The sequence below is a fragment of the Lagenorhynchus albirostris genome, chromosome 6 (genome assembly GCF_949774975.1).
Source record: "Lagenorhynchus albirostris chromosome 6, mLagAlb1.1, whole genome shotgun sequence".
NCBI classification, from domain to species: Eukaryota; Metazoa; Chordata; class Mammalia; order Artiodactyla; family Delphinidae; genus Lagenorhynchus; species Lagenorhynchus albirostris.
Window position 1 is genome coordinate 69433250 of NC_083100.1, and position 16967 is coordinate 69450216.

A 16967-nucleotide genomic window follows, 5' to 3' on the forward strand; every position below is an offset into this window, starting at 1 on the left:
CTAGGAGTAGGGTGTATTCTGTTGCTTTTTCCTTTTACTGGGGATAACAAGGTTTTTATTTCAGTGAGGATATACAAGTACCTGGGTTAATAAAAAGTTCTGAGAATTAAAAATTAGTAATCAAACCTAGGTTATTCCAAACTTTTAACACTCTAATAATAGAGCTCGTCCTAAAAATAAAAATAAAAAATTAAAAGTCAGTTACTTTGTGATATTCAGATGAACTCACAGAGGAGGAAAAATTATGCCACTAAATTGGATTTCCCACTTCGTGGCTATAGTAAAACAGGTTAAAACTGGGACCCAGATACTTAAGTAACAAGTGTGTTCTCTTGTGACTTGTTCTGCTCCTGGGTAAATTCACATGGCCCTTTGTGTGGTATCCCTGGGTGGACGAGTTTCCTGATTTATAGAAAAGTTATCTACTGTCAGTGCTTCTGTAAACTAAGTTCTAAAGATGTTTGGAATCATAGACAAAATTAAATAGTATAGCATAAAAAATCAGTAGGCTCTTAATTGTGGAAATGAAAGGGGTGATATTAATCAAACATCCTAGTTTATTTTGTGTGACTCATAACTAATACCTCAGAGTATAATATACATATAAGAAAAAAGAGTACTCAACATAATTTTTCTCCTATAATTTATAAACATATTTATAAGAATATTTTATGTAGCTATAAATATATTTATATATGAATTATAATTTATAAAGTCAGAGTAAGAACACAAAATTCAGAGGTATGAACAGCAGGGATTTGTGTACATAAGTGCCAATTAATTGTTTCATAAATGAACATTGGACTATATTGTTTACTGTATTAGTACTAGTATTAACAATTCTATCACCATTTAGTCATCAATACTTATTTACTAACTTCTGAATATATTTTCAGGTTTTATTCTAGCAATGAATTTGAAGGCTACCCTGGAAGACGAAATATCTATAGGTAATTTATATCAATTTATTCTAGTATTTTTATATATTGAAATTTAAATAAAAATCTGTCAGAGTCCTCAGAATGTATAGAATATTTTTAAAAGGCTGAAATGTAATAAAATTAATTTGTGAATTAAAATAAAATATTAAGACTGTTGTATACCACATCAGTATAAAAATATACACCCCCAACATATTAGCTGACTCAAAATGTTTGTTTTCAAAAAGGAAAAATCAAGAAATTTTAATGCTGATATAAACATGGGACTAAACATTTCAACTAAATTTAGAGGTAATTGAGGAAATTCATTTTCCTACTGTGTACCAGGCATTGTATTTATTCCCATAATGTGTGCTTTCTTTTAATGTGACTTGCTTTGTCATAAACCTATTATGATTGGAAAGAATTCACCTCTGTTCCTAAATTAGTGTTTAAGTTAGTCCACTGGCCCCCATGGTGGCTGGAATGGTGCCCTTTAAAGCCCCTTCTGGATGTGGAAACAAAAACAATAGCTACCCTGGGCTGGTGGTCTGCTATAGGCACATTTTTATCTGCTTTACATATGTAATTTCATTTAATCCCCACAACAACTCTATGAGGTTGGTGGTATTGTTGGAGCCAAAATTTATACTTGGGCATGCTGACCTTAACTCCTTACGTTAACTGCCTACCTAATGTTTTCCAAGGTCACACCAAAATATGAACATGAATACTACTAACTGTAGCTGAGAAAATAAGAAATTTTTCCCTCTGCTGCATTCCTCTGTTCCCTCCTGGATCATGGCTTCTCATCTGTTAAGACTCCCTCTCTGATGATAGCAATAGCTCTGACCACCTTCTAACATGCCCAAGGCAAGGTCAGGGGCAGCAGCAGAAGAAACACTGCAGTGGCCAGAGGTAACCTTACTAGCCACAGCAGGACTACAACTGTGCTTCCATCCTGGCATAATTCCACCTGGTCATCCCCAAATGAGACTCTGAGCGTTTGGGGTAAAGTCTGGGAGGCTGTTTGTTAAAGCCAGTCACCCAGAGAGTGGGCCCAAACTTGGTAGGTACAGGTTGGCTTGTGTAGGAATGTGTGGAGGGAACATTTCCAGGAAGAGCTTCCATGAGCCCAAATTTCCTGCCAAATAAAATGAAAGCCACAGGAGCTACTTAGAACCGTGTTTCTTATTTGCAATTGGCTTATTACTAATTTCCCCTTCTAGATATATGATAAGGACAGGGACCCCTGTTTTTGGTGATACTGTCAGATCTTCATTGTATCTTTTGCCGTGGGAACACAGGAAGAAAGATGGGACGTGGAAGAACTATGCATTCTCAACCACTTTGTAAAGTGTAAGAAAGTGATGGTTAGGAGAAGTGACTACTTGGCTCCCATTCGAGGTGTTAGCTATTTCTCACACCGCAGGAAAACCACAGAGGGCTTCTCTCTCAAAGTCTGTGCCTATTCAGGCAAAGATGGACTGAAAATCAGACAAATCAAGATCCTGTGATTCCCCCTTTACTTTAAACGATATTGGCAACAGAAAAATAGAGTGAGTTTGATGTCAATATGTAAATTAGTCATTTTACATGGAGTAGTACATTTTGATAAATACAATCTCAAAATTTCAGCTTAGTTTTATTTTCATTTTCCTCTAGAATTAGCATTGGAAGCTATCCTCCAAGCAAGAAGTGCATTACTTGCCATCTAAGGAGAAAAAGGTGCCAATATTACACAGCAAGTTTCAGCGACTATGCCAAGTACTATGCACTCGTCTGCTACGGTAGGTAACGGACCTAACGCATTCTCTACCCTCCTCTGCCACTTTCTTTGTCCTCGTCATCACTATCTGATCAATTCTTAGCTACAGGTTACTGAGCACCTGTTATATGTGAGGAACTGATCTAGGTTATCTTATCTAATGCTTATGGGGAAAAATATAAGGAGGATAGGAAGGGATTATTATCTCCATTTTTTGCAGTTGAGGAAACAGACCTTCTGTTAAAGGTCCACACTGCTGGTAAGCGTGAGAGCCAGATGGGAGCAAGAGTCCTTTGGCTGTAAATCCCAACCTCTTACCACAAAGTGCCACAGCACCATGTTGTTGTATTGCCAAAACAGTATCATAAAAAGAAGTGTCCTCTGATAAAATGGTTGCTGGACTTCAGCCCCATTTACCTGCAGAAATGTCAATCTCCTATAGCCAGGGAAAGAAACCTGAGCTCTTTGCCTTGGAGGCCAGCAATTCTTTGAACTATAGCTTCAATGCAGATGGAAAATGAGCTTTTGTCACCTAGTACGTTCTTTCTAAATTTGGGAAACATGATAAGTAATTCATTCAAGTATAAAATAAACAAGTAATAAAATATACTAGACATTTCCTGGATGTTTAGACTATATGTCCATTTAGCACTTTCTATCCAGATAATTTCATTTTATGTGTAACCTTTCAGCTATATCTTGGACACGTAGTAAAGTTGGGTTAGGCCATCAGTAGATCAATGAGATACATTAGGACCTTGGCAGTCATCATGGGGATTAGGAAAACTGACCTGTAAAATATCTACCCGTCCATTCTCTGTCCTGACACCACCTCCCTACCCCCATTAATCCCTGAGTTTCCATGGGAGTTGAGGGGGGACAGAAAACAAAAGGGGTTATTACCAAACATATGCCACTCTCCTGTTTCTGGTATTAACTCCCCATATTCAGGTGGGCAGCTCAGAGAATAAATAGAATCTTTGACTGATTGAGATCCCTGCTCAGTTGTAGAGGACCCTGAGGTCTTCTTTACTTCCCACATGGAAGACCACCCTGACATGCCACTTCCTCAGTCCAATCACCTGGGCCCAGAACCTCAGCCCCAGCCGTGGAAATGAGTAAGCATTTTAATCCAAACACTCCCTTCAAGATGGCACAAGATGTCAGTTTAATACAACATTTTCACAAAAGGTTTGGTCAGTGGCATCTCTGAAAAGTCAAAAGATTGTTTTTCATGACCATATGTGCTGATTGTGGTTATGGCATTTCAAGGTATACATTAAATGTCCCTCTCAAGTTATGTGCAACATTTTTCATCCCAAGCTATGTGTTTATGCAGCATATATTGAAAGCTTACATGCCAGGCACATAGTATCATTGAACTAACTGTCCTGAGTCATCTGGTCTATTTTCTCTTCTGAAGGCAGAATCTGCTTTCCTTTCATCTTTATATTCATAAGGCCAAAAAGAATGATGAGTGCATAATAGACATTGAAGGTTTGCAGAATGAACATAGGTTCTAGGGAAGATCAAAACATTGCTGCCTTTTGCAGAGTGTACCCAAAACCTCATTTTTATGCTGATATATTTACTGATAACGACATCAGTGACCCTACACATAGAAACATGCATTTATATTTATATGCATTCTGCATTTGTACAGTGCTTTAATGCTTTTTGAAAGCGCTATACCATTTTTTATATCACTTTGTTTTCCTGAGATCTACTTGAGCCTAAGTGCCCCCTGAAGAGTAAGGAATCAAGGACTAAGCTCTCATCAAAAGTTGGTGAAAGACTCCTTTCTAGAACTTGAATCGCCTGACTTTTCCACACTCACTCTTCCTCGGCAGTATGGTAATTTCCCATTTAGCAAAAAATATACTGTGTGGGAAGCATCACATCGTCTGGTGTTTTTGAAGCTCCAGTAAAATGAGTCACTGCACCATCATAGGAAAAACCTTGAAATCTTTCCCTTTAGGACTAAGAGTAAAGCTTCATTATGTAACTTCAAACTCTCCAAAAGGATGGTGAGTAAATCCCAGATAATAGGATTTTGAAATAGGTAAAGTCATACTGATGATGCTGATGGAACAAAAGCAATGCAAAGGATGCTTATGCCACTAGGACAACACCCTCAGACCACTTGTGTCAAGGGCGGTCAGTCATTAGTTTGTCTCATAGTTTGGGCAAAAGAGGTATATATGCCAGTTGTCTCTATTGGAACTGCACACCCATGAAAATTCCATAAGGTCAATGTTGATTGACTAAAGTCTAGAAATTCAGATTCATGTCTCACTGCCTTACATTCTAACAAAAAATATAATGTGTATTTGTCCCTTTTAATAACGTTGAAGGAAAGCTAACCAAAATGAAAATCTCTGAAATTAAATTCTGTAAAATTATGAGACTCCACACAGTAAAGAACTGCTGGTTTTTGAGGAAGTCTTATAAACAATATTGCTTCTCCTTGCTCTCAGGTTAGACTGAAGAGTCAGGAAGGAAACCAATATTATCTTTATTACCTGTAAAGGTTAAATGGAAAATGTGGCTAAGGTGTGAAGCTTCCTAATACTGCACCCCAGAATTACAATTACTCACACAAATATGGGTACAACTAGACAGCCACCGGCTTCGCCCATGGGGCTGGCCACTGTCACACTTACAGCACTGGAACAGATCAAAACAGTCCTGTTCTCTGCAGGCTGAAAGATGCCAGGAACAAGGTAGAAGAAGGAGCTTCTCATACTCCAGTTTTCTCAGAACTTACCACATAGGTCATTCCCCCTCTCCTTGCTTGGGACCAAGGATGCTCTAATGGCACTCCTGCCACAGAGGAGGAAGCATCAGGAGTGCAACTGAACATCTCCCAACCTCCATGTTTGTTGCTTTTAACTCCTTGGCTGCCTGAGCAAATTTACCCTTTAAAAATGTATTTCCAAGTATTATTTATTCTATAGCTCCAGTAAGTGATAGTGTTTAATATTTGTAGATTTTGTTAAAAGGGCCAATTTCTGCACAGAGAACCTGAATTTCATGTTGGAATATATGGTGGACAGTGGTTTGCCACCCAGACGTCCCATCTTCAGGTCTGAATCACGCATTTCTCTAGCTGCTGAGAGGGCTGGTGGCAGACACCTCCCAGCTGGGACCCCCACTTCCACCCCAGAGATTGCTTTCATCCCAGGCCACAGCTGATTACCACTTCATTCTGGGGTATAAAAGCCAGCTCAGTTGGCCCCATTCAAGACAACTCTGCAGGTCATACATCTCCAGAGCTCCCAGTGGGGTTGGCTGAGGTCAACACCACACCCCAGATGAACTTTTGGTGCACAAAATTCCTTCTGGGTCTGTTTCGTGGGGAATGTGACCCATCACAGCATATTGGAACAGGAAATATTTTTTATATAAATTTATTTCTGCATATAGTAATTAAATGAAAGAAAAAAAGATGCTGGGTTCTACCTACCAAAATAAACTGAACATCAAACCAAGAAGCCAGATTGAAAATACATTCTAGGTACTGGAGAAGGTTATTTGATAATAAAAACACAGCTAAAACTGGCCCATACAGCATATCTTCCCAGAAGGCCGTTTATCACTGCAGCTTCTGGGACCCATTTGTGTAATTAGATCTTAACTATTTAGGATCACTCTTGGAAAAGTGCACAGGCAACTCTTCTCTTATGTCTGTCCTTTGATTGGGCTCTGGTCTCATGTGTTCTTCCAATGTAACTTAAAAGGTGATGTTTACTTCTCTATGGGGAGAAAAAAAAATAGTTGCAGAATTAAAAGAGGTAATTGAGCTTGACAGTAATCACAAATACTACCAGAAGTTCTTGTTGAAAACTAAATGTTATTTTAAAACTAACCCATGTTTTTGTTTTCATCCTATGCACAGGCCCAGGCCTCCCAATTTCCACCCTTCATGATGGCCACACTAATCAAGGTACTCTCTCTCTCATGCTGTTATCTTGTCTTAAGAAATCCTGGACTCCTATGACACTAGAGGAAGCAAGACAGTTTCCCCACACCAACAAGGGGAACAGTGATGGATTCTCTTATTGTACAGCTTATGATTATATAGATCAGCCTATTCTTTGAGTCAAACCTGATCATATGAAATTTAATAATTATTTGCAGTAAGAACCTGGCATAATGCAAATATATAAGAGGGATTAATCCTGTCTTCCCCAATCACCCTTATCAAAAACACAGAAGCTTAGAATTGGAAGGAAACTTAAGATTTTTAGTACAATCTCCCTCCCAAATAAGAAGACCTGTTTTTTTGGTAACATCCCAAACTGGAGAAGAGTTCCAGATATAACTCCATTTCGAAGCAGAGGGTGACTATCACGCTAGCTTTTTTGTTTTAACAGCTACATCACACTGTTGCCACGTATGAGAGCCCTGAAATTTGGAGGCTCTTTCCATTTTCAATTTCTATTGAACTCCTCCATCCCGATTTGAGATATTGGTTCAAAATAGTTCACAGCGCAAAGATGACCGTTTTTGCTCTCAACGGAGGTACCGAAGTGTATAACTGCCCTGAGACTCTTCCTGCGGTTCTCTGTTATCTTTTGATTTACTATTAAACATCATAGGGTTGAAGTTGATGGAGTCTAGGGACAGTGAGGGACTTCAGTACTCTGCTTTGGAATTGGTTTGGCTGCCAGCCCAATGGCCTAAGTATAGGTGAAGATAAGAAAATGAGGAAAAACAGAGTAGATTCAGGAGCTCAGGACAGGACAGGCATTGTAATAATGACACTGTGAATTTAGTTTCAGTTTGAAGTTTTGCGTTTTTTTTTAACCTTGTGTCTAATAATGAAATACTTTTAAGAATAATAGATTGTATTTCTCATTGCAACCTGCAGTGAGAGAAATTTTAAAGCAAGAATAGTTTGGAATTTGTAAGTTTTTGTTTTAATGGAAGTCACCATAAATGTATAATTCTCATTTTATCATGACCACAAAATAAAGGTCAGCTTCCTTTGTTTAATGAGTTTCTACTTTCTTACTATCCTTCTCATATTCTTGCCAGATACAAATTTCTGTACTGCTTGCAAAGCCTTGTTACTTCACCCAATACTTACAAAACAGGGACAGTGTTCATGTCAGTCTCATATATGTCATATGTATTTATATGTTTTCTAACTCTCAAAACATAATGCAAAGTCTTTTACAGCGCAGTTCTGCAAACTTGCCTCATGATGAAATTCTCCAGAGAGGTTTATTATAAATACAGATTCTCAGGCTGTCCCCAGAAATTCCAGTTCAGTAGGTCTTATATTGGGCTAGGGAATCTGTATTTTTAATAAATCCCCAAATAAGTTTTGGAGTTGCTTTTTAGAGCAGATGATATTTCTTCTATTTATTTCTTGTTTTCTCAGCCATTTTCCATTGCATTTGGTGCCCCAAATTTTCATTCAATAGATATTTATTAAGCACTATTACATTAAAACAGACACTGTACTAGATACTAGATCCTTAAAATGAACAGATACTGGGTTAGATATGGTCCCTGTCCTCAAGGAGATTATAGATCAGTGGGGAATGCAAACGTGTGAATGGGCAGTTACAACACAGTGGGGTAAGCTATTAAGATAGGGGAAATAGAGATAGCATAAAAACATATAAGCAGGGTACCTCATCTGGGGTAGGGGGCTTAGGAAATGTTTCCTAATGATAGCTACATCGACTTTCAGACTCATAAATATAAAGGAGGGATTGATGCTGTTTGGATGTCTAGCTTGCTCAAGTGGATTGGTATTGATACTCTTTACTGAAAGATGGGATTCACAGTGCAGAGAACATTTTGGAGAGAGGATGAATTTTGTTTTCAATGTTGAGTTTGAGGTACTGATGGCATATAACTAAGAAGAGCTGTCCTAGAGTGACATAGTTTTGGAACTGGATGTTGGAGGATTGTTTGAACTGAAGAGAATGATCATGAAGTCATTCATTTATGGAATACATGGTTACTAAGTCCATGGAAATGGATGATGCAGCAGAGTGGGGAAAATGAGGGTGGGCAGGGGTAGTGGAAAGTGAGCCTAGAGTAAAACTGTGCAGAAAACCAACACAAGAAATGCAAAGCGAAAAATGAACCTGTAAAGGAGACAAAGGGGGAACAAGAAGGAGGACAACCTTGAGAGTATATGGAGTCATGAAAGGCAGGGGAAGAGAGGGTCTCAAGAAAAAGAGAGTGCTTATCTGTGTCAAGTGCTTCAGAGAGTGAAGCAAGACCTGCTCTAAATCAATGAGCTTAGCGAAATAAGGATGAGCATTAGCTTGGTCAGAGCAGTTTCATTGGAGCAGTGGAGGTAGAGGCCAGACTGAAGCAAATTTAGGCCTGCATAGGAGGTAAATAAATAAAAAGAGACTATTTTCAGTAGGTGTGACTGATGAGCAAAGAGGTGGGATAATGACTGGAAGAGACTGATAGAGGTTTAAGTTAGTTTTTGAAAGCTGATAAACATTTGAGCATGGTTGAATGCTGATGGAAGAAATTTGGAGACCAAAAGGGGTTGAAGGCATAAAGGAGGGAGGTCGCTGAGAAGGTGGGCAAAATGGAGTCCAGAGACAGGTGAGGACATTAATCTCCAGCATTGTGATGAGAGAGAATGAGGAAATTACCGATGTAATTATATGAAAGTTTGTAGAAAACAGTGCAGTGGCTTCATTTTCTCTGCGAAGTGGGGTAAAGTCATTGGAAAATAACAGTACTTGAACCAGATGCTATAAAAACCCAGAAGAGTTGACACTTGACATGGAGGGCCCAGTTGAGGCTTAGTTGCTTCGGGCAGAGCAGATCTTCATTAAAATTACCTAACTGATTGAATAACTTTATTTATCAGATTTTCTGCAGATTCTTCACATAATTTAATCAATGAACAATATGTCATAGTTAATATGATTTAAACAAAAATCTCACATATGATTCATCATTCTTACCACTTGATTTCATTGTAATGAAGAGTCTTCAAACATTTGGAGAGCACATACTACATAACATGAACTTGGTACCGAGCATGCTGAGTGCTGAGTATACAATGATGAGTGAAAGAAGGTAAAAGGTACAGTCTGGGCTGTAGCACTCCTTGCCACATTATGCATTGCTAATGCACAGCCACATAGAGAAGTCCAGTTGCCACCCCTCCCTCTCCTCACAGACCTATGAAGTTCCATATTGCCTCCAAGGGGTGGGAAAATTGCACATTTGCTATCCATAAAAATGCAACCCTGGACTGTAGAAGTTTTAATAAGATTTTCCATTCAACTCGTCATTTCAATAAGTCATGAATCAGAAAATTTCAGTAGCTAGGAACAGAGTAGAAAAGGAATCAAGGTCAACCCAACCAGGCAACATCTGCGTGTTGTCTCTGACTTCCTGTATCTGTCTACAGAATGATAAACATGGTCTACATAAATAAATATTGCAGCCATTCTTTGTGCTTACTCCACATAGATTCCCTTTATCCTTGACAGTTCCACACTGAGAACCCACACAAGAAGGAAGAGCTGGCTGCATTGTGGTTATAATTGAGTATACATTTTATTTTCTTTTTTAGTTTTAACTTTTTAAATTGAATTATAGTTAATTTACAATGTTGTGTTAGTTTCAGGTGTACAGCAAAGTGACTCAGTTATACATATATACATGTTCTTTTTCAGATTCTTTTCCATCATAGGTTATTATAATATATTGAATATAGTTCTCTGAGCTATACAGTAGGGTCCTTGTTGTTTATCTATTTTATATATAGTTGTGTGTATATGTTAATCCCAAACTCCTAATTTATCCTTCTCCCCGCCCCCTGCTATCCCTTTTTCTAGTTGTAACTTTTAAGTTGCCACAAGTATCTCTTTCCTGATAGATTGTCCAAAGTTAAAATGAAATGTATTATGTATCTTATACAACTCACACTAAAACATCTATACTTGTTCTAAGATTAAATATAACACTTTGGAGCAAAATGCCATGAGTATATGAAAGCTGAGAGTTACAAGGGAAGTGGTTTGGCAAACTTAGTGTAGTTACAAGTACTCCCCCCAACTCCCCATCTTCAAGGACCACTTTTTTAAAAAGGCACAAAAACAAGGAGACCACGGGACTGGCATATCTCAGAAGTCATCCAGACCCTCTTTTAAAAAATAAAGCCACATGGGCTTTCCTGGTGGCGCAGTGGTTGAGAGTCCACCTGCTGATGCAGGGGACACGAGTTCGTGCCCCGGTCCGGGAAGATCCCACATGCCGCGGAGCGGCTGGGGCCGTGAGCCATGGCTGCTGAGCCTGCGCTTCTGGAGCCTGTGCTCCGCAACGGGAGAGGCCACAGCAGTGAGAGGCCTGCGTATCGCAAAAAATAAAAAAATAAAGCCACAAACTCCACTTATTATACAAAAATCTAACTTCTCTCTAGACGATACCTAATATCTATCCAGGTCAAAACAAAGCTTACAAAAAGTCCTCTACTGCTAGAAACCCATTCGAACGTATCACTGATCTTCAGCATCAGGAGATCAATATATTTGTTCAGTTACAAAAATTAAAGTGTGAAACATAACTAAGCTCAAAGATAAACAACAGTTTTTTTAGGAGATCTTTTAAGGTGAAAGACAGAAATCATAGTGTGTATATACGGTTGTTCTTTTAAGATATATAACTACCTTGAAAGAAAGGATTTGAAGGAATAGGATGCACAGTAATTCAATTACAAAAAGAAAAAAAAGGAAGAATATCACAAAAAGAAAAAAAAGAGGAAGAAGATCCTATATTAAGCAAGTACAGCAGGAAAAGTTTAAGAAAGAAATAGATATAAAAAATCACAGAATTAATATTTGACCTTACACATTAAAGATTTTAAAACAAACTTTGTAACTATAATACATACTTAATTATTTTAAATTTGAGGTTTCAGCAATATAGATTTTGCTTCTACCACTTTTTCAGTAAAAATATATATTTTTAAATGTCACCTACTCAGGTCATGGCTTCATGTTGTAAAAGAAAAGTTAGAAACAGGAAAATGTGGCTGAATAAACATTGTTGCTTCTGTGATTCTGCTCAGAATGTATTTTGATGCCATCAGGGTCTGTTTAAGAGACAATGACTGATGTCCTTCATAAGTTCATCCCTGCTTTAAAGGCTGGATTAAAAATATCCTTGTCAATATGAAACTCCTTAAGCAATCCTTATACAGTTTCAGTTTCATCCGTAGTAAAGCCAAAGACATTTTAAGAAAGAATTTTCCTATGGAATTTCTATTAATTAAAAATGAACATTTTATTTTTTTTTAAGAAATTAAAATCCTGGAAGAAAACAAGGAATTGGAAAAGGCTTTGAAAAATATCCAGCTGCCTAAAGAGGAAATTAAGAAACTTGAAGTGGATGATATTAGTAAGACCTTTTAAAAATTTCTCATGAATAGATATGAAGCTGAACACTTATCAGCTTTTGCTTTTTTAAAACAAAATTGTAGGGTAAATATTATAATCCAATCTCTACAATATTACAGGATCTTAATTTTAAAAATCTTACTGTCACATTAAATTTTTATGGAATGTCTTTCATATGTTTGTGAATAGGTTGATCTTATACTTTTCTATAGCTCCATTTCAACACTGATACTTTTAAAAAGAGTTTATCTCATTTTAAAATGTGTGCTTCTAGAAAAATAGTAGTTCAACATTTCTAGCAATTTGTAAATTGGACAAAAATATGTAATAAAAATCAAGTAAAACATAGTCTTTGTTCTTAACAATTTACTAGTTATAAATTGATTTTATGTTATATATTGTTATTAAAGAAAATAAATAATGCTATGAGTATAGTGGAATGAAGATTTTTCTCTGTTTTTGTTTTTCAAGCTTTATGGTACAAGATGATTCTTCCTCCTCAGTTTGACAGATCAAAGAAGTATCCCTTGCTAATTCAAGTGTATGTAATATTTTCTTTGGTTTAAAAACTATTTACTGAAAATATGTTGGATTAAATACATATTTGTGAGATAGAATGAACCATTCTCCTCTGTAACAGTTCCTATTGATGCTGTTTTTATATATTCCCCAACTAATCAGAGTAAATAAAATATGGCTATTTAAAATAGCCTGAGAAAGTTTTGAGATTTTTAGATGGACTTGCTTGCATTTACTGTTTTGAATTTCCTTTGTATGGCAAATTGCCTAATGTGTCAGAATACCTTTGAGATAGAGAAATTGCAGCCAAAAAATATTGTAAATCATCTTAACATCTTATGTAATTGAGTTAGAAATGAAATAAGGGAATGGAATACATTTTGTGGAATCACACCCAAAATCAGTGCTGACCTACACACAATTTGCTTAAAACACCATGCATTTTTTTTAGTATATCTTATGCCTGCTTTTAGCAAGTGGCAGGTGGCAGAAATGACGAAAAACCCACACATATTCCTTGAAATGCCAACCCTAGATGTATCCGTTTTGGGGAATAGGAGAGGCTGTGTCCCAAAACAACTTCCTTGTAGCAAACCTCTGGGAAAAGCCTGGTCCTCTCTTGATTTTGAGCCAGTTCTAATGCCACTGTTATTGAAATTTTATCATACAAATGTACTGGGAAATACTAAAGGCAATTCTTGGCCATGATGGGAAGTTGAGTTTCACAAAGGAATCAGAGATTCTATCTTTTTCTTTTTTTCTGTAGGTATGGTGGTCCCTGCAGTCAGAGTGTAAGGTCTGTATTCTCTATTAGTTGGATATCTTATCTTGCAAGTAAGGAAGGGATAGTCATTGCCTTGGTGGATGGTCGAGGAACAGCTTTCCAAGGTGACAAACTTCTGTATGCAGTGTATCGAAAGCTGGGTGTTTATGAAGTTGAGGACCAGATCACAGCTGTCAGGTGAGCACCTTCTCATTCAAACAGAAACTGATGTCAGCAAAAGTCATGCAGTCATTCTCGGGTTTCCCCATCCTTAATGTCTTAAATATTTTTTGTCCATTTTCCTAACTTCATCTAAAGCTATCATTAACCTTAAAGTGATATTTTTACCCAATACAAGAAAAAATTATTCACGGAAGAGAGAAGAGAAATGATTTATGGTGAAAGATGATAAATACTCTCTTTCCACGTTTCAGTCATTCTAACAGACTTTCATTACCATGGCTCACAATTAGCAGAAAACTTTGTATAACTCTAGGGATGGTCTGTAGGAAACCAGACATCTGAATTTGCTCAAGCCTTGTGGATTCCACCTCATAAATTTAGAAATGGCTCAAGATTTCATCAGCACTATATACTTATAGATATTAGCATTCTTTTGTAATTAAACTAGCTATTTTAGCAAGAATGTGTTTTCCTATTTTCATTCGACAAAAAATTTCTTTTACATAACAGAAATCTACCAAAACATGTAGGGGAAAGACAGATTTATAATCTGAGTTCTTCTTCCCAACTACATTCTCAACCACAATTTATGGCTCAATCATCTCTTCCTGAAACAAAAAGAATAGAGTCACCAAAATTGTTCCTAATTTGGAAACACTGTGCAGGATTCTTCTGGATATTTCTGTATAGTTGTTGGGTTTCTGTTATTATGATGTGAGTAGGTGAAGTTGGGGAATACTAGTTTGTAAATGTAAAAGCTAACAGAGGCTGACTGTACTCTTAGTCATGGATATATGTGCATGAGTGATGTCTAAAGGTCAAACACTGTTTCATAGCAAAGAGCAATTTAGAAAATTAATTAGTATGTTTCTTTTATCATCTTAATATCATTAGCAGTTATTGATTTCAATGCAGCACACACAACACAGATTATATTTAACAATTAGGAGCCAGGCCCAGACAACACTTTTCTGTATTTTTTTGTCTCTAATCAAAGCAGAAGAATTTTGACTCACAAGTAATTATTTTTTTTAAATAGAAAAGTAATCATAACCCATATGCTTTCAAATTTTTCTTTCATTCTGTGAACAATAATATACACACACTTACACCTAAAACATTCAATTAAAAACAAAGTCGATTTGAGTTAAATCTGAAAAATTGATAAATAAGTTATTAAATAACACTATACAATCTGTAGGCATCATTCACACCTAACTTCTAGGAGGCTCCGTCTTTCTTACTGATCCAGATTTTTGGCCTTTCCACCATTTTAACATTTTTGAGGGAGTCTTCGGCCTGATAGAGAGTCATAGAAAAGATAGTTCAAAGAAAAACTCTGAGATTCAATCGTTCATGTAAAGACTGTGGTACACCTTAAGAATATTTACACAATTGTCAGCATTATAGACTTAATTCTTTACAGTATTGTTTTTGGCATTGTGGGTCGGGTCACATTTATTTGTATTTAAACCATGCAATAAACACCAAGGACATGTAATCCTGGGAAAACATCAAAAGACAGAGATGTAAATTATGGTTTGTAATTCAACTTTCCAAAGTTGGTAGAGCTAAAAAGTGGTTTGTTTTGGCACTGGTTAAAAAACAATCATCATTAACATCATACATCATGATATTTTTGTGCATTTATTTACCACCAAAAATGCAGCATTCAAATATAAGAGGAATACCTTAAGAAACAGAACAGATAGAACTGATAGCTTCTTAATGTTTTTCCTTGGATGAAATGAAAATTTAAACATGAAACCCATGTATAGACCGTAACAAAAATTGTTATTTCTGGTGTCCAACATATAGGACACGAAGTCACAAATTCTATTGATTTTCACAATAATATAAATGTGTTTGGCATTTAGAATTGAAAGGAAGATGGACCAGAGGCGGTAATTGGCTACGTTTACCTTCTCTGAGCCATTTTTAGGACGGAACCTGAAGAATGTCTTCCTACTATAGATCAGGCATATGTTCGCTCATTGACTCAGCCATTCAAGAATAGATGAAATATTAGTGTATGCTATTACAATACTCTGTATAAAATTGTGCAATTTACAATCTCAACATTCAGTGCACTTACAGTTTTTGAAGAGTGAATAAACCACATGCACTCAAGGGAACATGGTTATTAGATGGAACTTTTTGTATTCACCTTAGTGAACAGGGGCAGCTGTATGGCAAAGCACATATACAGCAGTGGAGATGCCAGTTGGGACTGGCCTTGGCTTTGCTTGAAACCATTATCCTGCAAAAGGGAAAGGGAAGCCTTGAAACCCTATGCTCTGAGAAAACAAAAGCTAAAAGAATAGACTTATAGTGATAATTCTAGAAATAATTCAATCACATATCTTCCTGAGAAGTGTTTTAGTAATCAGACACTGAACGTCTGACTTGAGGAATTGGGATTGCAATTCCTCTATGGTAGTCCTCAAATTACCTCCCCTCAAAGAATGAAATTTTTCCCTGGAATCTCTTATGAAATGCAATCTGGCTAAATTTTTTATATACCAAAAAATATCATAAGTACATATTTGGAAACAACGGTAAATACTAGTCAGGGTCAAGAAACAGAGTCAAGCAAAGCAAAGCAGAAAAAAAAGAGAGGCCCTACAACCGCACAAATTTTGACTATACATAAGAGAAAGCCCCAAAGGATATGCTTGTGAGGTCAAAGCTTAAGGAAAACTGAGACCTGCTTTCTTCAGGCTCCTCTGCAAGTGGTTCATATGTGAGACCCTTAAAATTTCAGTAGTTATAGGATCAAATATGCTCATTTGGGGTAGGTTTGGCATTTTTGGCATTCCCACAATTTTGAAATTTTATATAACTTCAGGGTTAGCAGTAAAGAAGGATTATATGAGAAAAAAAATATATCATACTGTTATACATGGTATCAATAAGAACATTTCCAAAATAGAATAATAGTAATTGATTACTAAGTTTTCGAACCGACCTTAGATTTAGGGTATTTTTATGAGAAAATAGTTGTAAAGTCCAGTCCAGCCTCCAAAATTAGAAAAAATGTTTTTTCACTTGCTATTAACATTTTGTTGATTTAACCACATTGTCAACAGTATCTCTGATAACCCTCCTGGAAGCTCTTCAGAATTTGGAGGTAAATTTTATAGAGGCTTGTTGGTCTCAGATTATCTAGCTAACCTTTAACCTAGTCCTTCCACAGTAAGTGTTAATGTTTCATTTCCATGTTAACTATTGCACTATCATTTCCTGTAAATGTCATCCTTTCGGAATAAACCTAGGAAGGGAGTTGTTAAGAATTTCCTGTTCCCATGTATCACCTGTTATTTGCTTTTACCCCAAATGCAAGGCAATATGATTGCTAGCTTCTGGGAGATCATAAAATCACGATTGATTTTATGGCTCAGAACTGGCTTCAAGCACTA

General features: G+C 36.7%; 1 protein-coding gene across 2 annotated transcripts in view; it reads left to right on the forward strand.

The window, feature by feature from the left end:
* The window catches only part of FAP (fibroblast activation protein alpha), a 71124-nt gene that overhangs the window by 40807 nt on the left and 13350 nt on the right, over nucleotides 1-16967 (forward strand). For both annotated transcript variants that reach the window (XM_060152769.1, XM_060152768.1), the window contains 6 exons: nucleotides 897-950; nucleotides 2586-2710; nucleotides 6587-6634; nucleotides 11986-12084; nucleotides 12555-12624; nucleotides 13369-13563. In XM_060152769.1, coding sequence (XP_060008752.1) covers nucleotides 897-950; nucleotides 2586-2710; nucleotides 6587-6634; nucleotides 11986-12084; nucleotides 12555-12624; nucleotides 13369-13563 — 591 coding nt within the window. The remainder of the gene's footprint in view (nucleotides 1-896; nucleotides 951-2585; nucleotides 2711-6586; nucleotides 6635-11985; nucleotides 12085-12554; nucleotides 12625-13368; nucleotides 13564-16967) is intronic.